General features: G+C 55.9%; 9 protein-coding genes across 9 annotated transcripts; 4 read left to right on the top strand and 5 right to left on the bottom strand.

The window, feature by feature from the left end:
* Positions 1 to 1,239: 1,239 nt before the first annotated feature.
* BO86DRAFT_315954 (adenosine deaminase family protein) lies at positions 1,240 to 3,167 on the bottom strand (the record flags this gene model as incomplete). The annotated part of the gene is made up of 4 exons (XM_025668112.1): positions 1,240 to 1,455; positions 1,517 to 2,034; positions 2,084 to 2,956; positions 3,011 to 3,167. The coding sequence occupies 4 exons, from the start codon at positions 3,165 to 3,167 to the stop codon at positions 1,240 to 1,242; spliced, it is 1,764 nt and encodes a 587-aa protein (XP_025526349.1).
* Positions 3,168 to 4,511: 1,344 nt separating this feature from the next.
* BO86DRAFT_364743 (carboxylesterase) lies at positions 4,512 to 6,685 on the bottom strand (the record flags this gene model as incomplete). Its single annotated transcript, XM_025670020.1, has 4 exons — positions 5,698 to 6,685; positions 5,563 to 5,643; positions 5,101 to 5,506; positions 4,512 to 5,036 (listed from the first exon to the last, which is right to left on the bottom strand). Exons 1-4 carry the CDS (start codon positions 6,243 to 6,245, stop codon positions 4,512 to 4,514), a joined length of 1,560 nt encoding a protein of 519 aa, XP_025526348.1. The 5' UTR covers positions 6,246 to 6,685.
* Positions 6,686 to 8,049: 1,364 nt separating this feature from the next.
* BO86DRAFT_433114 (sugar transporter) lies at positions 8,050 to 10,112 on the top strand. The gene is made up of 2 exons (XM_025675819.1): positions 8,050 to 9,647; positions 9,707 to 10,112. The coding sequence occupies exons 1-2, from the start codon at positions 8,401 to 8,403 to the stop codon at positions 9,975 to 9,977; spliced, it is 1,518 nt and encodes a 505-aa protein (XP_025526347.1). The 5' UTR covers positions 8,050 to 8,400; the 3' UTR covers positions 9,978 to 10,112.
* Positions 10,113 to 10,668: 556 nt separating this feature from the next.
* BO86DRAFT_364740 (putative D-arabinitol dehydrogenase ArbD) lies at positions 10,669 to 12,358 on the bottom strand. The gene is made up of 4 exons (XM_025670019.1): positions 11,815 to 12,358; positions 11,674 to 11,749; positions 11,187 to 11,612; positions 10,669 to 11,117 (listed from the first exon to the last, which is right to left on the bottom strand). Exons 1-4 carry the CDS (start codon positions 12,236 to 12,238, stop codon positions 10,937 to 10,939), a joined length of 1,107 nt encoding a protein of 368 aa, XP_025526346.1. The 5' UTR covers positions 12,239 to 12,358; the 3' UTR covers positions 10,669 to 10,936.
* A 2,162-nt stretch (positions 12,359 to 14,520) lies between these two features.
* BO86DRAFT_390270 (putative 3-methylcrotonyl-CoA carboxylase subunit alpha) lies at positions 14,521 to 17,452 on the bottom strand. The gene is made up of 5 exons (XM_025672338.1): positions 17,153 to 17,452; positions 16,893 to 17,091; positions 16,741 to 16,838; positions 15,067 to 16,690; positions 14,521 to 14,733 (listed from the first exon to the last, which is right to left on the bottom strand). Exons 1-5 carry the CDS (start codon positions 17,305 to 17,307, stop codon positions 14,674 to 14,676), a joined length of 2,136 nt encoding a protein of 711 aa, XP_025526345.1. The 5' UTR covers positions 17,308 to 17,452; the 3' UTR covers positions 14,521 to 14,673.
* A 523-nt stretch (positions 17,453 to 17,975) lies between these two features.
* BO86DRAFT_126374 (uncharacterized protein) lies at positions 17,976 to 19,298 on the top strand. The gene is made up of 3 exons (XM_025666067.1): positions 17,976 to 18,127; positions 18,251 to 18,889; positions 18,945 to 19,298. Exons 1-3 carry the CDS (start codon positions 18,050 to 18,052, stop codon positions 18,951 to 18,953), a joined length of 726 nt encoding a protein of 241 aa, XP_025526344.1. The 5' UTR covers positions 17,976 to 18,049; the 3' UTR covers positions 18,954 to 19,298.
* A 124-nt stretch (positions 19,299 to 19,422) lies between these two features.
* On the bottom strand, positions 19,423 to 21,051 carry BO86DRAFT_410800 (isovaleryl-CoA dehydrogenase; the record flags this gene model as incomplete). Its single annotated transcript, XM_025674532.1, has 6 exons — positions 19,423 to 19,837; positions 19,904 to 20,181; positions 20,239 to 20,474; positions 20,554 to 20,648; positions 20,712 to 20,799; positions 20,868 to 21,051. 6 exons carry the CDS (start codon positions 21,049 to 21,051, stop codon positions 19,423 to 19,425), a joined length of 1,296 nt encoding a protein of 431 aa, XP_025526343.1.
* Positions 21,052 to 21,321: 270 nt separating this feature from the next.
* Positions 21,322 to 23,296, top strand: BO86DRAFT_341311 (putative 3-methylcrotonyl-CoA carboxylase, beta subunit (MccB); the record flags this gene model as incomplete). Its single annotated transcript, XM_025669074.1, has 2 exons — positions 21,322 to 22,946; positions 23,002 to 23,296. Exons 1-2 carry the CDS (start codon positions 21,478 to 21,480, stop codon positions 23,294 to 23,296), a joined length of 1,764 nt encoding a protein of 587 aa, XP_025526342.1. The 5' UTR covers positions 21,322 to 21,477.
* Positions 23,297 to 23,629: 333 nt separating this feature from the next.
* On the top strand, positions 23,630 to 24,500 carry BO86DRAFT_126341 (uncharacterized protein). The gene has a single exon (XM_025666066.1). The coding sequence runs from the start codon at positions 23,848 to 23,850 to the stop codon at positions 24,292 to 24,294; it is 447 nt and encodes a 148-aa protein (XP_025526341.1). The 5' UTR covers positions 23,630 to 23,847; the 3' UTR covers positions 24,295 to 24,500.
* Positions 24,501 to 24,568: the final 68 nt, after the last annotated feature.

The raw sequence follows: 24,568 nt of genomic DNA, 5'->3' as shown, positions 1-24,568 counted from the left end.
TGCAGGCTGACTCCAACCCAGTTTTGTGTGCAGAACATCTGCAAGAAACTCGAAAACCGGGGGGAAACTGGGGGGAAAGGATCGGAGCGGAACGAAAAGAGGCGGACAGTTCGGATTGACCTGTCATTTACTCATTCACTCCCCAAGCGCTTAGCGAAGGCAAGACTCGCCTTTTTCCTCTTCCTCCTTTCCCCTCCAGCCCGGTTGGCTGCCTTTTCCGCTCCCCTCGGAGCTTGCCGACAACAAACAAATCTGACAGATATCAGTGACATGAGTTAACTTATCGTTGTCTTCGTCATATGCTCGGCTCAAACCCGTGACCATGCCATTTTTCTAAGTGACTGACTGTGTCTTACTAAGATTCCGAGATCCTCTGTGAAACAAACTCCGAGACTCTTTCCTAAACCGCCTCCCCGCGCACTAACACTGTGCTGCTGTTCACTCCATTCTGGGGAGACGAGGAACTGCAGATTCCCCCGGTGGCTGTGCTGCATTCATCTGCTCCATTTCCCCGGGTTGAGGCGGATCGGGCACTTTTCACGCCTATGGAGAGGTAGCAGCAAAAGCAATGTCCTTGCCTCCCGATTACACTGTGCAACTTCTGAAGTTGGAAAGGCTACACAGTGCGTCTAAGCTCTTACCTTGTGGGGCATGCCAACTACAGGCAATACCAGCCGAGTTGGGGCAAGCGATCATCGCTCCTCCGATGCACCAGGTCTCACCGCTAGCCTCATTGCTTGGATCTCACCTACCAATGTGCTGAAAGCCGAGGTCCAGAGGCTTCCACTTTGGAATGCTACAATGTTGGATCTCCTGTCCATTGCCCAGCCTATAGGCATCAACCCCTACCCGCAAAGCAGCGGCAGCAAATAACTTCCCCAAAATGGTCCAGCTTGTCAGCCATACCACCCACGTGCTGTGCAATGTGGTGTCACCGACTGAACGCCTCTCATGTGTCAGGACCCTCCTGCCTTTTCTTCCCTTTGATGTGTTCGCAGTGAGTCGAAGTCTGGGCACGTGATAGGGACTTAACACAAAGGAATCACTTCTAGCGAAAGCCCCGCGAGTCGGCACCAGAAACCCAATGCATCTCGGGTACATTATTGGAGAAGGCGAGACTTCGGTTGTACTGGTCACAACTGGGGTTTTGATAACATTGCAACAGGTAAACATGGATTTTGAATTCCATCCACCTGACATGCAGTCCATATATATATACGTCCGTTGCTAATCAATTCCTCATGCGGTAGTCATTCCCATCGTCGCGTTCTGCCACTCGTTGCCATACTCGTTGACAATCCATTGACAGAAATCCTCCCATTGTTGGTTCCACACTTGCATATATTGCGCTTTGATGCCGGTGCCACGTTCTCCGAGATCGATGTCTCGGACCCAGTCGCCATCCGACTGGTCCTCGAAGTTGGCCCATCGAAGACTATTTTGAGCAAGGGCTCCCTAATTACACGGTGGCTGGTTAGATAGGACTAGTAGAAGAGTATCAGGGTTCGATACTCACCAGTCCAGCCAGTCCAATGTTGTCGAACCCTTGTATGGTTTGATAAAAGTCATAGCTTAGCCCGGCCGCATCTTGGCCAAGCATTGCGGGGTCGTCGTTGCTGATGGCAGTAGCAATGCCATGGGCAATCATCGCAGGCAACGGGTGATGGAGAACGTCGGTCGCAAGGCGGAGAACCTCATTCGAGATAGGACAAACTTCAACCATGATCGAGTTGGTGATCACCTCATCGATAAGTTGAGGATGCTTGTACAGACTGAACCCATGGCCGATCCGTCGGGTGTTGAACAGGATCGCATCAACCAGGTTGTAGTCGGTTGAGTTACCATCTCCAAGGGTCTCTCCAGCATGGAAGAAGAAAGGTATCGTGAGGTTCAATCGCTCGGCCTGTTCACGAAACCAGACCAATTCCGGAGCCACATCGGACAAGGGGCGGCCAAGATCTTCCTGGCCTACCAAGTCGTATCCGCTGATAAGCTCAGGGAACTTGGCCTTTCTCCCGAGAGCAACCTTCATGCCTGGTGTTGTCAGCATACATTCCCGGATACAAGGGACAGGCCAACCTACTGCTTGTGAGCGAAGCACGATCCTCGCTTCGGATGTCCGACCAAATCACACGGGCGCCCCAGAAATCCTTCCCTTTGTCGCTCTGCTTGAACTTCGCCAGTTCCTCCACCATTACCTGCCAGTACACATCGAGATTCGGGTCGGCATCCTCGTCACCTTGGTGGACCAGAATCCCCGAGGATGCGCTGGCACGAATTTCCACCCAGTTGATGCCGTCGTCGATCAGAGCTGCAAAGAGCTGCTGGTAGAATGTCCGTAAAATAGGCTCGTACGACATCATACTGTCAGCCGGCGTGAACGCAGCCTGGAAGATCCTCCAAATCTGGTCGACGCCAAGGTCGTGCCGAATGGAATCCTCAGGCTGGAGCTCGAGCTTAGACAAGACGAAGTCGGCGAAAGCTTGGCTTCCCCCGGTAAATGACTGAGCGGCGTACTTAACCGGAAGCTGAGTGTTGGGTACGTAGTCTGTGGAGTCAATTGCTGGCCCTGAGGCGGCAATTGTGTGGTTGACGTGGGCGAAGGCGATGGTCGCATTCTTCTGCTCGATTTCATTCGTGACCGGCTGCGACACGGTGACGACCATCCCCTCCGTCTTCATGACAGCATCGAGTAGAATCTCATACGGAAGCATCGAGGCCAGATGGGCATGCAGAAGAGCGCCCTTGGGCATCCGCTTCACGATCTTCCAGAGTTGTGTGTCGGGGATGAGCGGCTTGGCCTTGGGAAACATCTCGCCCGCAAACCTTTCCTTGTCTTCATCCTCCACCGTCCCTGGCACCCTCCAGAAACTGTCGATCTCATGCTGACGGATCGCGTCGACAATTGCATCTGCCTGTCGAGCGACTGCAGAGAGGTTCTGCCGAAAGGCGTAATCTGCGCCCGCGTCAGTCTGGGGCAAGGGAGCTTAAAACGATCCGACTCACACACCCTGTCGCTGTCGCTTCTCCAACGTGATCAATGCCGACCGATCCTGAAGGTGCTTCTGCACCGCACTGCTGTTTACATCTGGCGCCCCATCAAACACAATTGCAGTGGAAACGGCCGAGACCGAAAGGGCCGCGACCAGGGTCTTGCAGAAATGCATGGCGAGGGAGAGAAAGTGGTAAGGGGGTGTCAATTCCAATTCCAATGGCTGGCGGTCCTCAGCAGGAAAATCGTACGATCCTTTCTGCGGCTGCGACAACAGGCAGCACACTAGAGCTTATATGTCCTTTGAATCCCGCGTTCAATTGATCACTCAGAGGCGGGGGTAGCAATAGCAATCAACGCGCGGGGACAATTCATCTAAGATATACCAAATCAGGACCAGCAAGCATGACTAGCTTCCCTTCCATTCAATTTCAATGGCAAGAGCTCCGATCCCACTCAGCCTTGGCGGTGGGCCTGAAAGATAGCCCGGCGATGGAATGGAACCGGTGGACTTTTAGACTTCGTCCGTTCCTGCTCGCTGTCGGTGCTATCAGCGCAAACTATCGCCAAGCTGCAGCCGCTAGTTTACAGCACCTTACCATCTTGGCTGGCACGAACAGCGCTGAGTCTACACAAGAGGGAGAACAAGCGCGTCAATGGCAGAGAAATTAAAAAAACAAATATCACCCCCAAAGGAAATCAGGAAATAAAGGCAAAGACACCACTTCCACGACGAGTAAATCAGTTGGGGATTCCCATGGTTGAGACCCCAATCTATCAGGGACGGGGGGTCCCAGAACCCTAGCTTAGCCTGGGTGACCCCGGTTAAAATGCCTGGAGACTAACGAGTGAAGTGGCTGGACCAACAGTGGGAACGAAGCGGATCTTCTTCCCCTCAGGGAAGGAAATCAGGGAACTCCCGCCAAGCTCCCAATCGATCTACACGACCGTGACAACTCCTCGGGGGACCATAACTTCTGACTACGCAGCAATCCTTTGTATTGAAATATGATGATGAAGTCATTCTCGAAATTACAGACGGTCGACTTACTCATACATACGGGGTATGTGGACTGTGTTTGTGGCGGATCGGACGCTTTGAATTACTCGCGGATTACGTCAATGGAGCCCCTGCTTTTGATCCACTGCTTACATTTGGGTTCGGCATCCGATTCGGGATGGGGTCCCTGAATCAGCATTGCGCATGAATCGGACACTGTGACTACTTCGTCGATGCATACTGGGATTCCGAGGCTGAGAGTACTGTACTTTGGAGCACGCAGCACAGTACCACGCGAATCCTACCACGACCATTCACTCCAAGACGCGTGTGTCATTTCGTGGGACCCAACGGATGACAAACCTTAAAAGCCATTGACTTTGACAAGGGTGCACGAGCGGCTTGGCTGAGATTGTGTAATGGAAAGAAACTCTCGCCTCATGTCATCGATTCATTAAGACATCCGAGTAAATCATCTAATCTCCAGCATCCCCATTTTCAGATTCACAAACAGAAGATTCACAACCCCGTACAATTACCATCAATCCGCTCCGAAGAAACCAGTTGCATCAGCACTCCATCCTCCGCAAACAACAGCATATTGTCCGACCCCTGCTTAAACTCGGGCCAATTGAACAAACTTTGGTTATTCGGGTTCAGCGCCGCTCCCTCGATGGCCAGCCGGGCCGGACCCCGGGCGGGATCCTCCGCAAAGGACAGCCACAGCGCCTCCATTGCGTAGCTGACGTCCCACTCGAACTGCGTCGAGGGGCCCCCGTACTGAAAGTGGGTGCCGAACAGGATCGGCAGCTCGGAGCTATGGTAGGCGCCGAACCAGGGAAGGGGCGAGATGTTGGAGAAGTTGCCGGCGTACTGGTAGCGGTAGGTGGGGAGGTTGGCCAAGTTGCGGTTCTTGACCTCCTGGGCCACGGGGCAGGCGATGATCGATTCGGTGAGTTTGAAGAGTGTTGCGGCGCCGGGCCCGTTGGGCGTGAAGGAGACGAAGCCGGCGCCTTCGTTGGCGTTGCTGCCGATGATCATGGGCTGAATTTGCTGCGATTAGCTTGAGGTAACGGAAAGGGGGGACAGGAGGCATTGCAGCACTCACGATCTTGGCCACCTTGCCTTCGAGCGCCCGTTGGGTCCAGTTGGCAAAGACGGTGACGTTGTCTACAGAGGGCTTGAAGGAAATGGAGGGTGTGCCGGAGTATGTGGACAGGGCGGTCTCCAGAGTTCGTGCGGGCACTTTACGCACGCAGCTGAGCTCGGCAGAGCTGTTCAGTCCACCGCAGCCGACGAGACCTGCCAAGAAGGTAAAGTTGCTGTGGGTATAATCCGAGAAACTTACGATGCCAGGGGCACCAGAGTCGGCAGAGATTGCGGCCACTATGGGATCATCGGGGTAGGAGTAGGTGTAGAGCGAGACACTGCCTCCACCGGCAGACTGGCCCCAGAGCGTGATTCGATCAGGGTCTCCGCCAAAGTTGGCGATGTTGTCGTGTACCCACTCCACGCTATATCATGTCAGCTATCTCGCAGACCATCATGGTTGCAGGGGTAAGTAACATACGCCAATCGCTGATCGAGCAGCCCCGCATTTTGATTCTCCAGCCCCTCAGCATTCGGGAATCCAAAGACATTGACACGATAGCTACGATTGATTAGCCGCATCCTCCATCACATCACCATACAAAAGGAGACATACTTCATAATGACCACAATGTGTGCCTGGGTCCGCTGCACCCAGTTATCCGGGATCTTGTATAGGGAAGCCTGCCCTCCACTCGTGAACCCTCCTCCAGGGACATAGAGCAGCACCGGCAACGGGCGCTGCTGAGAGCGGATCTTCTCCACCGACGGAGCCCAGATGGAGAGGTAGAGGCAATCTTCCGAGTCCCCTCCGCTGATCAGAAACCCAGTCTCATAAGCCGTGTAGATCGAAGAGCTGTTGCTAGTCTGTTGCATGCAGGAGGAGGGGAGTGCAAAAGCATTGACCGTGCCATTAGGCTGCTTCGGTACGGGTTTGGCGAACCGAAGGTCCCCGACTGGAGGCTCTGCAAATGGAACACCCAGGAATTGACGGACATCTGGGGTGGTGAGATTGACGAAGCCTTGAACTGGACCGCTGGAGGTCTGGACAAGAAGTCCTTCTCCCAGGGTTGAGCCTGGAGAGATGGGGGATGCAGATGATCCGGGGCCTAGGTTCAACAAGGCGATGAGCCCCGCAGCGGTTCGAAGAGTCTTTGAGAACATGATGATAATGTGCGATGGATAGGTATCACGGATTGAGCGAGGGGGTGAGCGGCCTTTTATGTCGCGACTCGCGCAACCCCTCCCATGGACCCGGGAGATTGAATGTGGCCCTCATCGCTTGGGTTTCGGCGGTCTGTTTAGAAGCAAGAGGCGCAGGGAAAAGGTTCTCCCGTCGAAGTTTTCGAACTGTCGGCCGGCTATAAAAAGCTAGGGCAAGTTTGTGGATTTCACTGTGATTCTCTGAAAATGTGATTGTCCGCATTCTTGACACTCTGCTGGCCGCTGATGTAGGTTCAGTGCTTGGCTTGGCGGGCGTGCAGTAGCCATACGTCGTTCATCGGTATCGACGAATTCGTCGACCCGAGTAGACAGCCAGGGTTGCTTCAGGGATCCAGGAACAGTGGAAGGGGTCAACAACAAAAACGCGGGGTGCATCCGGGGGTAAGAATTTTGGTAGCTGTGGGGTAATCCGGGGGAGCCGGGGAAATATGTTGATCTGGATGAATGCAAAGCCCAGCCATGCAGCCGAGGTTGATGGTGTGGTCTTGTCTCCATCCCGGCTGAACCTTTTGCCCGCCCCCTCAAGGCCAAGACATGACAACGAGCATGGGCCTCGCGACCTGAGCTACTGGTCCCAACCAAGGCAAGGAATGAATGACCATTGCTTCAATGGTGCAATGACATCGATACCTCACTACAGCGCTTGTGGGATGACGAAAACCACAGGCTCGAATCTCTTGCTACAAAGCGAGGCACCAAGCAGTCAGTGGCTTTCAGGGCGTGCTGAGTCTTACCGGATCTGAATTTTTTTATCTCACAGTTCCAAAGCCCTGGTCTTCGATATTTCCACATGAGGTTGTACTCGGCCCATCTGTTGTGACAGGATGAATACATCGCGCGAAGGCTGTTAAGGCAGCACAACAACGCATGTTAAATAGGTCGACGAGCCGTTGGGGTTTGGGAAGCCGTTTCAATAACAATCTGGGGGGGAGCAAGTGGCCCACAGTTGACCGATGGTATGATTTTTCCGTGAGTTGAGCAACGGCTTCTGCTTAAGCGAGAGGGTAGACAATGTTCAAATACGTACAGTACTTGATTACACCTCAGATGACATAAGCCGGCTAAGCACTCTTGGCAAACTGGCAAGCTTTCAAAAAGTTCCCTTTCGGGCCGTCCTTCTCCCTGTGGTTAGACTCGGAGCCACCGAAGTCCAATCACCACCGGGTCAATGCAGGAAATCTAAGCAGCTGCCCGGGTATTGCCCATTCACTGATCCCGAGTTGCAAGCTGACCTGGCCCGATTCGAGACCAGAACTCACCGGATTATGTGTGGAAGGCCGAGTCGCATTGAGGATTGTCGGCCGAACCCATCCTGGTGCACAATTTGAGTCGACCACGACCACGAAGGATCCTTGGATGAGGTGGATGCCAATGCAACCGTCCTATCATCATTGCAGGTTGTCGCAGACTTTCGATTTGCGCAGGCCCCCTTCCCCCCGGTCAGACAGTCAGACAAAGACTGACCATGGCAAAGTGGATACTGGCTTCGGTCAACCTCCGCGCTCCCCGTCGGAAAAATTCTGGGTCTTCCCCCACTCTGGGGTGCATTCTTTGCGGAGAACAAACAACTGGAGATGTCGAATCAGCCAGGCAATGACTAGAAGGAAGCTGACGCTTCAACCTCTCTGCTCACCGGAGTCTCGCCGGCTTGGACACTTTGCCGACTGCTCGTGGGGGGGCGTATCTTGACTCTGCTTCCCCCCATCCCACCAAACCCACTCTCTGGCCAAATGACGATTCAGCTCTCAAAGTCCGGACACTTGTGTTCCGCATTGCCGTTTCAGCGAAACCCAATCCGAGGTGCAGGAAGCAAGTCAGCCATGACTCCTACCCAAGTCAGCCGACGAAGTACCGAAGGACGTGGGGTTGGAAATGTCTCAATCTGGGCGGGATGATGCTTGCGGAGATCAGCCCATAAGCAAGATAACAGACAGCTGCGTGTATCCGGAGGCTGCCTCAGGGGGTAGTCCTTCCTTCGTTCTTTCCACGTACTTAAATCCCCCGCTTCATCCTCTTCTCAAGCTCTCTTCCACTGCATAGCCCCTTCCTTGTTGTTGACACCGAAAAGCCGAGGTCAGGGCCAATCCGAGTCAAAATGCAGGGTCCAGCCCTCCGCTACGCCCAAATCTTCTTGGTATCACTACCTTCCTTCGTCCTATTTGGATACAATCAATCAGGCGTAGGTGGTCTGGATGATTTTACCTCCTGGATCCGACAGTTCCCCGAAATCGACACGGTAAACACGACCGGGACTCAGAAAAATCACAATGCCACCGTGCAAGGTGCAGTGGTAGCCTGCTACACAATCGGTGCTCTCATTGGAGCTCTTTCCTGTACTGCGGTGGGTGACGTCCTCGGTCGCCGGCGTACGATCTTCGTGGGAGCGCTGGTGGCCCTGATCGGGCAGGCCTTGGAGTGCACGGCGTTTGCTCTGTCGCAGTTTGTCGTGGGCCGAGTGATCCTCGGCGTGGGCGTGGGCATGCTGAGCGCGACCGTGCCTGTCTGGCAGTCTGAATGCTCGCCTGCTGCGCAGCGTGGACGCAACGTGGTGCTGACGGGCATGTTCATCGCCCTGGGGTTCGCCCTGACACAGTGGGTCAACTTCGGCTTCTACCACATGCAAGCATCCTCGGCGGCCTGGCGCGTCTCGTTGGCCATCCCGTCCATCTTCTCCTTCATCGTCATGGGCAGCATCTTCTTTCTGCCGGAATCCCCCCGCTGGCTGGTCATGAAGAACCGGCCCGACCTGGCGCAGCGCACGCTCGCCGCCCTACGCGGCCAGGAGCTGGAATCCATCGAGGTCGTCGCCGAGCTGCGCGCCTTCGAGGTCTCCCTCGAGGAGACCTCTAACGGCAACCTGCGGCTGCGCGACATCTTCACCATGGGCGAGGAGAAGCTCTTCTACCGCTTCTGCCTGTGCATCATCCTGCAGTTCTTCCAGCAGATGAGCGGCGGCACGCTCATCTCCGTGTACATCCCGACGATCTTCGAGACCGACCTCGGCCTGGGCTCCAGCCTCTCCAAAATCCTCGCCGCCTGCGCTCTGACCTGGAAGTTCCTGTGCTGCTTCGTCGGGTTTGCCATCATCGACCGCATGGGCCGCCGCACCGCCTTCATGGTCAGCGGCGGCGGCATGTCGCTATGCATGCTGGCCCTGGCCGTCTCCAACTCCTTCCAGAACAACCACACCGCCTCCATCGTCTCGGCCTTCTTCATCTTCTTGTACAACTTCTTCCTGCCCGTCGGCTTCCTGGGCGCCAACTTCCTCTACCCGGCCGAGGTGGCCCCTGCGCGGTTGCGCGTGGCGATGCAGTCGTTCGCCATTGCCAACCAGTGGTTATGGTATGTGCCGGTCCTCTCTCTACCCAGTCTGTCATGCAGCAAAAACTAACCCCGTGTAGGATGTTCGTCGTGGCGATGATCACTCCCGTCGCCGTCAGCGACATCGGCTACCGGTACTACATCGTCTACACCGTCATCGCGGGCGTCATCCCGCCCGCCATCTACTTCTTCTACCCCGAGACCAAGAACCGGTCGCTCGAGGAGGTGGACGAGATCTTCCGCGACTCGCGGTCCATTTTCGAGGCCGTCGCGATGTCCAAGCGGAAGCCCGTGGGCGATCGGGTGGTCGAGCAGTTCATGGAGAAGGCTACGGTCGAGCAGGTGGAATAGTCGCCGTTGCCGGTCGAGCAGAAAAGATACAGTGCATTGATGATGTGATGTCTGTATGGTCTAGATGCATAGATGGGTTTTTCGGGATTCTGTTGCTTTGCTTTGCGTACGATACTCATCCTAACTTACGTTGAGTCATGATAAGTGCTATTCTCGGCGCTTGCGTTCGTAGTGATATCTAGACTTCCAATCTCTTAGATTCGTATCATACCTCTGCCTGCCAGGTATGCTATACGGTGCAACTGGACTCTTCCCAATTACACAATACAGTCAATCATTGGTCATTTGTCTAGACTCGCGAAAACACAAATAACCATGTCGAGCGACGTAAAAAGCTACCCTAAGTACAGCATCTCTCGCCCCATTCCTTACCCCGCAATATCGCCGCCGCCACTGTTGATCCTCCCGTCCCTCCCATCCCTTACAAGTCGAGGAGAATCTACATCCTTGTCCTTCCTCTGGTCTCCGAATTGCCGGGTATCGACCTTGCAAGTACCATCGCAAATCGAGTATTGTACGCAGTACATATATGTGTGTACATACAGCACCCCCGACGGAATGGCGAATGACATCATATTATTTGGTGTGGGGTTCCGCCCCCCTCCCCCTTTCATGGGATTGCTGGGTTCTTTATCGCGGCAATGAGTCAGTTCACTTTTGCTGAGAGCTTCGCACAACACAAGGAAAAGGTGTCGTCATGATGCAGCTAGCTTAACAGGGTTCTGTAGCACTGACCCTTCCCCGCCTCGCTGCGCTTCTTTATTGAGTAGAGAAAGCTCAGATTCCAACGAGGGCTTGAGAATCATATCATTGAGTCAGGGTGGCTACGCTAACAACTAAGTCACGCCGCTAGATCTACCCTATGCAGGACGCAGGATGTACATCGTTTATGATTAGGGAGGATGGTATTGAACAATACCGGTACAGTACATATCAACATGAAGTGGAAGGGTGGGAGATCAGGTCAAGGTGTAGCCGCCGTCGACCCGCAGATCGGCGCCGGTGATGTACCGGGAAGCGTCACTGAGGAGGAAGGTGACGGCGCCCATCAGATCCTCGGGGGTGCCCATCTTGCCCACGGGGATCAGGGAGATCCACTTATCGCGGAGCTCGGGGTTCTCGTCTAGGATCTTGCGCGTGCTGTTTGGGGGGGGGGGGGGGACTGTTAGCATCGGAAGCTCGCTCAAGTATGGGACGGGGTAGGCTTACAGGGCCGTCAGCATGTAGCCGGGGCTGATGCAGTTGACGCGGATGTCGTGGCCGGCCCATTCGACGGCGAGGGAGGCGGCGAGGTGGCGGACGGCGGCCTTGGCGGCGTTGTAGGGGGCCTGGGGCTGGGGCACGTTGACGATGGCCCCGGACATGCTGCCGATCATGACCATGCTCCCGGCGACCTTTCGCTCCATCAGGTGCTTGGCGACCCCCGTCGCGAACAGGTACGTGCCGTCGACGTTGACGCCCCACAGCTTCTGGATGCGGTCGTGCGGGTACGAGATCGCGTCGAAGTTCTCCGTGAACCCCGCCGAGGTCACCAGGTGGTCGATCTGGCCATGCTGCGCGATCACCTCGGCGATGGCGCCGCTCACGGACTCCGGGTCCGAGACGTCGGAGTAGTGCGCCGTGACGTGAGGCATTCTACGGATTGTCTCAGCGTGAGGCTGCGTCCAACGCGGGAGCAAACAGGGTGACAACATACTGGTCCGCCTCCAAGCCCGGATTCTCTTTCTGGAACTGCTCCACCAGCTTCTTCGCCTGTTCTTCGGCCTCCTGCTCTGCGCACCCGGTCAGTATCCCTGATCTGATCGACGGCCGCAGATCCAACCGGGAAGAGACGCACTGTTCAGATCGACGATGGCGAGATCCGACCCCGACGCGACAATGGCCTGCGCCATGACCAGCCCCAGCCCGCGTGCACCCCCCGTCACCAGGGTGACCTTGTTCTCCAGCGAGAAGTGGGCCAGCGTACGCTTGAAGTGCATCCCGCCGCGGCCCTGCACCACCGGCGAGCGCGGCATGTGTTCGTCGTCCGGGTACTCGATCTTGACGTTCTCGTCCGTCCGCGCGTACTGGCCTTCGGCCTCCAGCGCGCCCCCCGGTGCCGTGGTGGTTGCCGCCAGGAGGGGGTCTTTCTTGCTCTTGTTGAAGTCCTTGCGGAGCGGAGCTGTGGAGGAGACGGCGCGGAAGAATGCGATGGGGAGGGTTGGACGCGTGGATTGGCACAGGGCCTTGGTGGCTGGTCGTATGGCTGCGGGTCTGAACATTGTGGAGGGTTGAGGAGGGGAGTGAATAGAGGCTGCATCGGTGCGGTTAGTGGTGGAGGTTAATTGGGGGAATGGGTGAACAGGTCGAATGGAAGGATGACACAGGGATGGGCAAGTATGAGTATAGGGCCACTTACAAGTAGGCAGGTGCTGGTAACAGCCAAGAGGGGAAGGAAGAGTCTTCTTAAGAACTCCTTGACTTCAGAGGGGAGATGCAGAGCCTAAAAGGCAGAAGGTAAAACACTGGGGCAATGAATCCATCGAAGGCAAAACAAGAGAGGTCAGGGCAGGGTCAGAGCGAATCATAATTCAAAAGTCAAAAGAAAAGGTCAAGGACTGAAAAAGGAACCGGCATTGCCCCAAAGAAGAAAACCGCCCTCCAATATGCCCAAGAGAGTAATGAGTAGGCAGATAAAGGAGCCGGGGAATGAGTGTACGTATACTTGTTGTCGTTGTTGTTTATTGCGGTTGTTGCGGTGTGGCCCAGCCGACTGGGTGGGTGGTTTTCTCTCCTCCTCCTCCTCCTCCTCCTCCTCCTCCTCCTCCTCCTCTACCACCACATCTCCCCTTCCATCACTCCCTCATTATTGCTGCAGCTCTTCTGAAATATTTCTTTTCTCGCAACTTCCAATCGCAAGTGATGTCAGGCGGTGATGAGGCATCTCTGGGCCAGGCCTCACCCGCCATGCAGCAATCGGACCAGGATTGTGTTCTTCGCCTCCGCGTGACTTCAACACGGTTGGCCTCAGACCGGCCTGCAGGACGATCCCCTGTCGACTTCAACTAGTCAGAAGTATGGAATCTTCCGGACGAAACCTACGGCAATCCTTCGTGTCCGACTTGTGACAGAGCAATGAAGACAGTTGTGGTACTCATGTCTGGCATCGACATCAATCGAACGCTGGAGGGGGCATCCAATCATCCCCAAGGTCTCCGATCTATGCTGCGCCAGCAGTCGAGAACTAAAACGCGCCAAGCGACGACTGCTCAGAAATCCAGACCGAGTTCGGTTCCGTAGCTCCTGGTTCATTCTTCATTCACCTGGCCACATGACCCAGCCCAGGGTCTCACAGACCGGACTATCTATATCCTATCTATGTATATCTGCTCCATCAACACCTTCCAGCCACGCCCAGCCCCGTCTCGGTCCTGTCGACTTGGGCTCGACCCAGTGAATCCGATAGATAGTTACTACAATCTCAACCGTCATCTCATGTCTTACGCTGGGTCGCAAAACGTCGAGTAGGACCCGGAGGTGCCATAATTCTACTGCGGAAACCTGCGGAGCGCCACCTACCTACCCCCACCGACTCATGAATGTATTGTGCATGTACCACCGCAGCAGCTGTCGTCGCAACCCGCACGTACAGATCCTGTCATTCATTGTCTGCGGCAAGCTGCAAGTCCATCCATCCATTCTGCCAACTCCAGTAGCCACACATGGCTGCAGATGACCGAACAGCCGCAACCGCCCTTGCCAAAAACATAAACAAACACCGTCGAGAGGCAATGTACAGTACATCCTGGCACCCTTACACTTTCGCCACTGGCTCGATTACCCCATTCAATCATGGAGAAGAAAGTATCGATCGATCATCGGTGATAACCTGTCAACGAGTGTCGTACTTTTATCAAACTCTCCCTCCTTTGCATCAGGTAAAACTGAGCTTGGACAGACATGGTTTCAAACAGTAAGCAGCGGGCAGGCAGCTCCAGTTTCCAAGTCCGGGCACCGCGTCAACCCCGGGGTCGAGGGTGTGTGGGAAGTGGGGATCGGAATGGGGTCGGTCGGTCGGGCGCCGCACAAGCCACGAGCCCCATCTGTATGGATCCATATTCCGTTCAAAACAGCTTCGACGGTGATCTCCAATGCTATCACGTATCCAACGCTCTCCTCCCTTTTTGTCAGTATGACAGCAACGAACGCAGCACTGCTCCTGTCGCCTGCTCCAAGGAGAATCCGGATGCAAGAGCTCTGCTGCGGGATGCGTGCTGTATGTTGTAACTCAACGCTCCGTGCAGGACCTTCGCAGCGGCGGTGTCGCTCTTCGCGTTTGTGGATTAACAGTGAGCATGAAACCAGATGATCTGTCATTCCCCATGGGATATCTACAGTGAAGGTAAGAGAATACCGGCCACTCCTGCTCCTAACTCATACAGACCGTAAGGTTTTACATGGAAATGTAAGGAAGAGGCGTCATCCTCCGCTCCGCACACCCCCTGAGTACGGACAGCCGATGTTTCAAGCCCAAGCTCAAGAACCAAAAGTTGCATTCAGAAGTCGCACGCTTCGAAAATAATCAAACCTATCACACAGACATTGCCCGCGAGACCGCTCAATCTCGCTTCCGTATTTCGCTCTCTCACCACACGACCTGGGTCGTGTCTAACATTTTCTAAGCTCAAATGTCGCTCGGAATCCATACTTCTCTTCTTCACTCACCGCCGCTCTCCTCTGCGAACTCGACCAGCGGTGTCCCGCTTTTACATTGATCCTGTAACGAACCTGTTAGTCATCTGACTGCGGCTGCTTTCTCTGGCAAGGCGAAACGAAACGAAACGAAAGGGGGAAACAAAAAGGTTTGGGGTAGGGGATAGAGCCCGGGCAACGGTAGAGTCATCCGGAGAGCACGACACAATTGTCACACAGCCCCACAAACGTGGAGAAATGGATGTGGACAAGCCCCGGCAAGTTCCAGTCTGGTAAATCTAGAACAATCCGTCGGGACGGTTTGAGGTTCTCATTCCGTGCGAAAGCCCAGATCAGGCGAGATGGCAATGCGAAACAATAATCGGGGAGGGATATAGATAGCAAAGCTCAGACTTACTCCTTTTTGATGGACCACTTTGGCAATGACACCCTTGTGTGGGCTGCGGATGACCGTCTCCATCTTCATGCTCTCGATCACCACCAGCGGCTGATCCTTTTCGACCGTGTCGCCGGCGGCCACCTCCACGCGCAGCACTTTGCATGGCATCGGTGCGAGAACGCTGTTCTTGACGTCCTTCATGCCCAAGGCCTTCTCCATCCATTTGGCCGGTGGGATGGTCAGGCGGTATTGCGTGCCCTTCTGGAAGGCGATGATTGTGTCGCCGTCCCGGATGACCGTGGTATCGAGGCGGGTGTGTGGGAAGAATGAGGTGACGATGTTGGAGTTCGAGTTGTCGTGGCTGACGACCTGTTCGAACACCACACCTTGGACGGTGACGTTGTATGTGCTGTCGCCGGTTTGCTGGATGCGGACCTCGTGTCGCGAGTCATCCTTGGCGCCGGGTGTCAGATCTGCAAAGGATACCTGATGCGCCTGGTAGCCGGGACTAAACCCAATCCCCGAGCCCTCGAAGCTAGCCTGCACGCGAGACGCAAGGCTGGCATCCCGTTGCAGGCAGGCCAGCGCCACCTGGGCCAGCGCCTCAGGATCAATGGTCTTCGCCGGAAACAATTCCGCGCGGTGCTTATCGATGTACCCAGTTTCCACGTCCCCGGAGATGAAATCAGAGCTGCGGCAGATAGTCTTCAAGAACTCAATGTTGGTGATCGGCCCCGCGATCTCGTACTCTTCTAGCGCGGCGGCGAGTTTGCGGATGGCTTCCTCTCGCGTGGCACCCCGCACGATGAGCTTGGCAATCATCGGGTCGTAGTGGGCGGATACTTCGTCGCCTGCGACAAAGCCCGCGTCAATGCGGACGTCCTCGGTCGCGGCGGGAGTACGGACGTGCAGCAAAGTGCCGGAGTCGGGGATGAAGCCCTGGTCCGGGTTCTCGGCGTAGATGCGAGCCTCGATCGCGTGTCCACTGGTAGCCATGTAAGCCTCCACCTCGTCCTGGGTCAATGGCAATGGGGCGCCTTCGGCGACCTTGATCTGCCAATGCACCAGGTCCTGGCCGGTCACCATCTCCGTGACTGGGTGTTCGACCTGCAGTCTGGTGTTCATCTCCATGAAGAAGAACTCGCCGCTGTCGTTGTCAAAGATGAACTCAACCGTGCCCGCGCCCTCGTAGCCCACCGCCAGTGCGGCCGATCTAGCTTTCGCCCAGATGTCTTTCCTGGTCGCATCCGGGAGATGGGGAGCAGGGGACTCTTCCAGGATCTTCTGGTGTCGCCGCTGGATGCTGCAGTCGCGTTCCCCCAGGGCCACGCAGTTCCCATGCTTGTCGGCGAAGACCTGGACTTCGATGTGACGAGGCGTGGTGATATACTTCTCCACAAGAACGTGATCATCCCCGAAGGAGCTCATGGCCTCCGACTTGGCGGACTGGAGCTGGGCCTGGAAGTCGGCTTTGGAGTGTGCGATGCGCATGCCCTTGCCGCCTCCGCCTTTGACTGCTTTGATCAGAACGGGGTACTTGATTCTGTCGGCCTCGGCCTCCAGGAAGTCGGCGTCTTGGTTTTCACCATGGTAGCCGGGCACGCACGGTACGCCCGCAGCAGTCATGATATTCTTGGACTGACTGTTTTGAGTCAGTTCTGTAGTTAGGTAGAAGTGCGTGAGCCAGCCTACCTCTTGTTACCCATATCTTCGATCGCTTTCCATGGCGGACCAATGAAGACCAGCCCAGCTTCTGTGCATTTCCTCGCAAAGGCCGAGTTCTCGCTCAACTAGATGCTATGAGATTTCAAGAGCACATATCCCAGTACCGAGTAGGCACTCACAAAACCATATCCCGGGTGTATCCCTTGACAGCCCTCCCTCTTCGCGATCTCGATAATCCGGTCCCCGTCCAGGTAAGCCGAAACCGACCCGAGGTTATAGGCGAACGGCGAGCTCAAGGCATGTTGAGCTTTGCTGTCGGGATCTGTGTAGAGCGTCGTCACCCGGATACCATGCTGAGCGGCCGTGCGTCCGACTCGTCTGTGTGGGGGATCAGGTCAGTTCACAGCGAAAGCATAGATCAAGAACGGAAAAGGCACACAGTGCAATCTCTCCTCGATTCGCAATCAGAATCGAGTCCAAGGACTTCTGAGTCGTCGAAGCATTCGCGGGAAGGGTGGAGGCTGCTCTTCTGGCTCTACGCACCGCCGTCGGCCCTAGGCGGGATGTAGTGCGGAGAAGCGCCGAGAGGGTCATCACGAATGACCAGAATAGAGGTTCGCAGAGTGTCAATCAACAAAGCTCCAGGGTGTTCGTGGCTAGTCGCATATTCTTGCTGTGAAACCGATATCTCGAATCTCAAGTCGATCACATGGGTAGGTTAGCAACCCGCGAGCAGCACCCCCGGTTCTTGTAGATGCAACCCCCCAGCTTGATGGAGCGGAGAGAGACCCCCTTGGGCCGACGCAAAGCGACGGGCTGCGGGGAAGCCCGCGGCACGTGACCGAGGACTCCACCGGCCGGGTTTTTTTCGAACTGAGACTGAAAGAAACGAAACCGGGTCAGCGGCCATTGCATTGCATCAGAGTCAGTCAGTCGTCAGTGTCTGTCTGCCTGTCCTCTCCCTCTCTCTCTCTCTCTCTCTCTCGAGTCTCCATTCGCGATCGACACTTACTCGGTCGCTAGCCTCCTTTGTTGTCACTACACGCGCGCGCTCTCTCTCTCTCTTTGGTTCATATCTTTGTTTATCTCATTCATTTTTCTAAAATCTGTCTTTCCTGATCAGTATATACACAGCACCAGAAACGAAACCAACATCAACCACGGAAAATCTGACGCGCAACTTTTCCTTCTGTCATCCTCACCCTCAATTCACCACCCCCGACACCTTTGCGGCTGAAGAAAAAAAAAAAAAACCTCCGATTACACAACATCATCCCTCACTTCAACCTACACCTGACATTTATAACACATACCCAGAACAAAAGGGGTCGACACAATGTCTGACGACGAAGACTATTACGACGAATACGACGAGGATATCTTCTGGGTTGAGGAACCCGATCCCACCATTGCTGTATGTGAAGCCACCTAAGACATTGACGCAGACATCTCTCCTATCGCAACATTACCCCCCAAATTCGCCCTCCAACCTTAACCAATTCCCCTCCCCTCACTGACATTCCCCCTCAAAAAAAAGGACGACCTAGCCGCAACCTCCACCAACGACGCCATCTTCTACGACCACCCCGCCCTCGAAGTCGAAGACTACTTCTCCGACTGGGACGACCTGTCGGACGACTACTACGACGAGGATCCGACCGCCGTGCGGCGCGCGCGCGCCTTGGGCCTGCTCCCTCCCGGCGACGGCGGCCGCGGCCCTCATGACCAGCCGCACAGCCAGCACGGCCACCATCACACCAACCACCATGCTGCTGCTGCCAAACACCAACACCCGCGTAAACCCAAACCGACCGCCAAACGAACTCCGTTCTTCGATCTCGGGGCGTTTCAGGCCGTCGTCTGGAAATCCCCCCACCAGGAGAAGGAACATCAATCCGTGGTCGCGTTGCATGAGCCCGGCGAGGGGGAGAAGGTCGCGCTGCTGAAGAATTGGCGCGAGGTGTTTCGCAGTGCGAATCCGAGGATGACGGCTGCCGTTGGTGTTGTGGCGGGGAGTGCGAGGAAGGCTGCGCCGCTCTCGTCTTCGTCGTCGTCGTCGCCGCCGCCGCAGCAGCAGCAGGGGTTGTGTTTGAGGGGGAATAGTGCGGGGGTGGAGGAGAGGGGTAATGCGGAGGGGAGGAGAGTGGATAGTGTTGTTGATTCTACGGTGAAGGAGGTTGGGAATGCTACTGGGAAAGGTGTGGTTAATGCGGAGGGCTTTGTTGCGGCAGCGGGGTTAGTGATTGATGGAGGTGAGGTTGAGAATGGGGGTTCGTTTGAGGGAGGGGATGAGGCTGATGCTGATCCTGTCGCTGCCACCAACGGGGTGGCGGTGAATGGGGAGACGGCACATGGGTCCTCGCTCGATGAGTCGGTTGAGAAACCGCCAGCGCCCCGATCCAGGAAGCGCAAGGCCGATGATGCGGTCGACAACATCCCGGAAACTGCAGCAAAGACCCGAGCCAAGAGGGTCGCATCCTCCACGAAAGCCGGAAAGGCCAACAGCAGTAAAGATGTCCCCGTCCCTGCTGCCGCCGCCGCCGCCGCCGCCGCCGCCGCCGCTGCACCGTCGGCCCCTGTGCGCAGATCGGCGAGGAACAAATAACGGAACGCAATCCATCGCGAATGAGCGTTATGAGGTTATGACTTTCTTGATATTGTGCAGTTTATACAGATATGTTAACCCGACATACTAATCAATCTCTGGTTCTATGCGTACTCCTTGTTGAATGCCCGTCCTATCACCATCCGCCGAATCTCGCTCGTTCCCGCTCCAATCTCGTACAACTTCGCGTCTCGTAGCAACCGCCCCGCCGGAATCTCGTTGATGTATCCGTTGCCTCCCATGAGTTGAATGGCATCGAGCGCGCATTCTGTCGCTCGTTCCGCAGCATAGAGGATCGCCCCGGCGCAGTCCTGGGTGCGGATGACGGCTCCAGACGGGGAACCAGCCGAGTTATCGATCTGCCGGGCAGTCGCGTAGGTGTAGGCCCGCGATGCCGCAAGCTTGGTATGCATGTCGGCGAGCTTGCCTTGGATCAGCTGATTGTGAGCGATCGGCATCCCGAACTGTTTGCGGACGTGCGTGTAGGGCAACACGAGATCCAGCGCAGCCTGCATGATTCTGTATAGTCGTTAGCTCCGGGACCTACTCTCACAGTAAAGTCCATGCCAGACAGAGAAGACTTACCCCAGAGGACCCGCACTGAGCACGAGGCGCTCCAGATCCAACCCCTCCATCAACACCTTCACGCCACGATTCACCTCGCCGAGAACATTCTCCTTCGGGACGAAGACATCCTCAAAAATAAGCTCTCCAGTGTTCGAGCCCCGCATGCCCAGCTTGTCAAGCTTCCGGGCGCAGGAGAACCCCTTGAACTCCTTCTCGACCACAAACGCGGTGATCCCTTTGGACCCCTTCTCCGGCTCCGTTTTGGCATAGACCACCACGTAGTCTGCATCTGGGCCCTGCGGTCGGTCAGCATGTCTCCTGCGGCGGCAACCCAGTTGAGCGTGAGTTCTCACGTTCGTGATCCACATCTTCGTTCCGTTTAACACCCACCCCCCGTCCACGGCCTTGGCCGTTGTCTTCATACTCACGACATCGGACCCGGCCGAGTGCTCCGACATGGCTAGCGCGCCGACCTTGTCTCCCGAGAGCAACCCGGGGAGGAATCGTTCTTTCTGATCGGCGTTCCCATTCAAGGAGAGTTGGTTAACGCAGAGTTGGGAATGGGCGGCGTATGAGAGAGCGATGCTTCCTTTTCGCGAGCCCATCAGTGAGAATCACAATGTTTCCAGCCAGACGGGAGAGAGAGAGACAAAGGCAGAGGTACATACCAGAGGCGCGACTGATCTCCTCCATGACTATACAGTGAGCCTGGTAGCCCATCCCAAGACCGCCGTACTCTTCATTCGCCGTGATGCCCAAGAATCTGGTTCATAGATGGAGCTGGTAAGTATTCGCTCCGTACAGCAAAGTTTGCGAGCGGTCATACCCAGCATCGCCGAACTTCTTCCACATCTCCGCCGGGAACTCATTCTGGGCGTCGGTCCGCGCGGCCAGCTCCTCGGGAATCTCGCGCCCTTGATTCCGCGGTTGGTGGTCAGTACAGTCCACCTTGTCCCCAAGCGATGGTACAGGGTTTACTTACTGGTGAATTCCTGGACCCGTTCTCGTAGCTCGAGCAAGTCGTCTTCCGTGGGAGGAACGAAGTCTTTCGGATGCTTGGTTGCTAGGGTGCGTAGTGCGGGGGGTTGAATGTGGGGATGGATTCGTCTGGGTAGAGTCCGGGAGGAAGTCCGGAGAAGACTGGGGAATCGGGGAAGGGCTGCCATGGTGAAGATCAATTGCCTCTCTGTGGATATGTATGGAATCGGTCCTCGTGAAGAAGTAACGAGCCTGCCTGCTGATTTATAACCGAAGGGAGAATCGAGAGAGGGGAGAGCCGCGGTGAATGCAACAACAGGATAAACGCTGTCGATGTCACAGCGGCTAAACACGGCAAACCGCGCTGGGCTTCTCCGCATGTCACCTGCTCCCCTCCCTTGTCCCTTTCGTTGACTCCTCTTTTCTCCTTCCCTCCCTCTTCAGCTTCGCCATTCCACTGAGATAAAGAGCATACAGTATCTGCTGTTCACCTTTTGGTCCTTGCAGAGAAGTATGCAATAGGATGGTCTTGTAATCGTCTACCAGTTGGCGTTCCCTGATCCCCGGTATCCGCACTTTCGTCTTCCCCAGCTTTTGCCCACTCCATCCCCGCAATGCGCGCTCCGTCTCCGCTTCTGCGGAGCCTGAGACCCAACACTGTCGCCCTGCCATATCGAAGACTACCACTGCGTCCATCTACAACCATAACCTCCCCTCGACTACTCTCCAGATCAATTGCCAATTATACACACCCCCATCATGCATCTGCTATATCCGTCCTCCCCACTGCGGTCGACACCACATCGTCCGATTTCCAGGAAAACGCCCGACAGATGCAAGAACTCCTTGATCGAATGGCCAGTCTCCACGGCACGATCTCGCAAGGCGGTCCTCAAAAGGCCAAGGACAAACACCTAGCCCGAGGCAAGATGCTTCCTCGGGATCGAGTCAGCGCCCTCATCGACCCAGGCACATCCTTCCTCGAGCTCTCTCCGCTCGCCGGGCACGAGGTCTATGGGGAGGATGTGCCCGCCGGGGGAATCATCACAGGCATCGGAACAGTGGAAGGCGTGAACTGTATGATTGTCGCCAACGACAGCACGGTCAAGGGCGGCACTTACTACCCGATCACGGTGAAGAAGCATCTCCGGGCGCAGGCCATCGCGCAGGAGAACAAACTGCCATGCATCTACCTGGTCGACTCGGGCGGTGCCAACCTACCGCACCAGGCGGACGTCTTCCCGGACCGCGACCACTTCGGCCGCATCTTCTTCAACCAGGCCCGGATGAGCTCGCTGGGGATCCCGCAGATCGCCGTGGTCATGGGCCCCTGCACGGCCGGCGGCGCCTACGTGCCCGCCATGAGCGACGAGACGATCATCGTCGAGAACCAGGGCACCATCTTCCTGGCCGGCCCGCCGCTGGTCAAGGCCGCCACGGGCGAGGTCGTCTCTGCCGAGGACCTGGGCGGCGGGCACCTCCACAGCACGATCTCGGGGGTCACAGACTACCTCGCCGTCGACGACGCCCACGCCATCGTCCTGGCGCGACGATCCATCTCCAACCTGAACTATCCGCAAACCCATCTGCCGTCCACCCCGGGCAGTCTATCCAACGCCGCAGCAGCACCGACAGCAACAACCATCAAAGAACCCCTCTATGACCCCAGCGAGCTCAACGGCATCGTAGGCACCAACCTTCGCCGCCAGATCCCGGCCCACGAGGTCATCGCCCGCGTCGTTGACGGCAGCGAGTTCGCGGAGTTCAAGCGCGACTACGGCACGACGCTGGTGACGGGCTTCGCGCGCATCTACGGCCACCAGGTGGGCATCGTCGCCAACAACGGCATTCTCTTCTCCGAGTCCTCCCTCAAGGGGGCGCACTTCATCGAGCTGTGCGCCCAGCGCGGCATCCCCCTGGTCTTCCTGCAGAATATCTCGGGCTTCATGGTCGGCGCCGACGCCGAGAAGGGCGGGATCGCGAAGAACGGCGCCAAGCTGGTGACAGCCGTCGCGTGCGCCGACGTGCCCAAGTTTACCGTGGTGTTTGGCTCCAGTGCCGGAGCGGGGAACTACGGCATGTGGTGAGTTTCCTCCACCCCCCCTTTGTTCCACTATGAAAGACTAACTGAAAAACAGCGGCCGCGCCTACTCTCCAAGGTTCCTGTTCATGTGGCCTAACGCCAAGATCGGCGTCATGGGCTCCGAGCAACTGTCCGCGGTGATGGAGGCCGTGGGCCGCTCCGCCGACCCGGATCTGAAGGCGCGCATCGACCGCGAGTCCGAGGCGGTCTTCTCGTCGGCGCGCCTCTGGGACGACGGGGTGATCCCGCCCGCGCAGACCCGCCAGTTCCTGGGGTTGGGGCTGGCGGCCGCCGTTGGGGGGAAGGTCGATGCCGATGTGCGGACGCGGTTTGGGGTGTTCCGGATGTAATCACTATACTTACAAGACAGACGAACACATATTAATTAACAGCATCGATCAATATCCATGAATGAAATTAGCCTTTGAAGTTCAAATGTTTGGCCCGGGGCTCCCTGGATGTAGCGTTGCTTCGGGTTGGTTAGTCCCCCAGTATGAAACCAGTCTTCCCTTACCACGAGAGGTGATTTATTGTATCCTTCAAGTGTCCATATATGCGATAGGCTTCCTCACTGCAATTTCCCCAGTCTGACCTCCGAAATTCCGCACGGCTTCTTGAGTTTTCCTATGGCCACAGCAGGGGATCACACTGGGTTTGTTTGTCTTGGCATTTTTGACACGTTATTCTCTCTTTCGCGTTCACAGACACGCATCTGACATCTGACCTCTGTTCAAGCCCAGAAGATCATTGATCACATGGACACAAATGAGGCGATCACGTTCTTGCTCCCCCATATTCTTTTTCTTCAAATCGCACTTCTACGGCCGCTTGCCTTACAACGGACGCCCTGAAGGAGCATGATCAAAACACACGCCCCGTTTCTCCTTTCGCCCTGCTCAATATGGCTCCGGAGCAGAGAATCGGTGGCTTATCAGATATCCCAATACTCCCTCCTTCGTCCACACGCTCTTCACGAAGGTCACGGTCCAGCAGCCCGTCCAGACCAAGTGATGCACAATATCGACGCGGAGCTCTCCGGCGGGCGAATATCTGCGTCGATGAAGAGATTCCCATGGATATCCGCCGATATACGGATAGTAGGGTCTTTCACATCCCCGACAAGGTTAATGATCTATACAAGGTCTCCGAGCGGCTCTGGGGCTTATCCAACCAAGGAACTCGTCCGGAAACCATCCGGGGAAAGCCGAATGGACACGAGAAATTATCGGAGAGGAGAGGAGTCTTATGTTTAAGTTACCGTTTCATGAAGAGGAGCAGGGTCGACCGTCTTGATTTGTTTCATCAACTATTCACAGTACCACCGGGGGGGTTCTGCGAGCTTAATTAAAATCTACGCGCCACGCCCCCCAGGAATGGTAGAGTAGATCTTCTCGGTGGTGGGGTGCACTGCAGGATGGACTTGTACTGTACCTGGACAATCATACTGTCTGTCGCCCATGAATAAGTTGCCCCGATGTCTTTGTTGATGGGCGGTGGATCGAGTACTGTACCTATACAGCCTGGAGCCCTCCTAAGCATCCCAATACCTGCCAGTTCTATACTCTATGCCTTTGGACTTTGAGAGTTCTTTAGATACTTGACAGAAGATTTCCCTGGGAGCT

Source organism: Aspergillus japonicus (genome assembly GCF_003184785.1).
Source record: "Aspergillus japonicus CBS 114.51 unplaced genomic scaffold BO86scaffold_34, whole genome shotgun sequence".
Classification (NCBI taxonomy): domain Eukaryota; kingdom Fungi; phylum Ascomycota; class Eurotiomycetes; order Eurotiales; family Aspergillaceae; genus Aspergillus; species Aspergillus japonicus.
The sequence above is the reverse complement of the archived record's forward strand: the minus strand, read 5'-3'. Positions and strand labels throughout refer to the sequence as shown.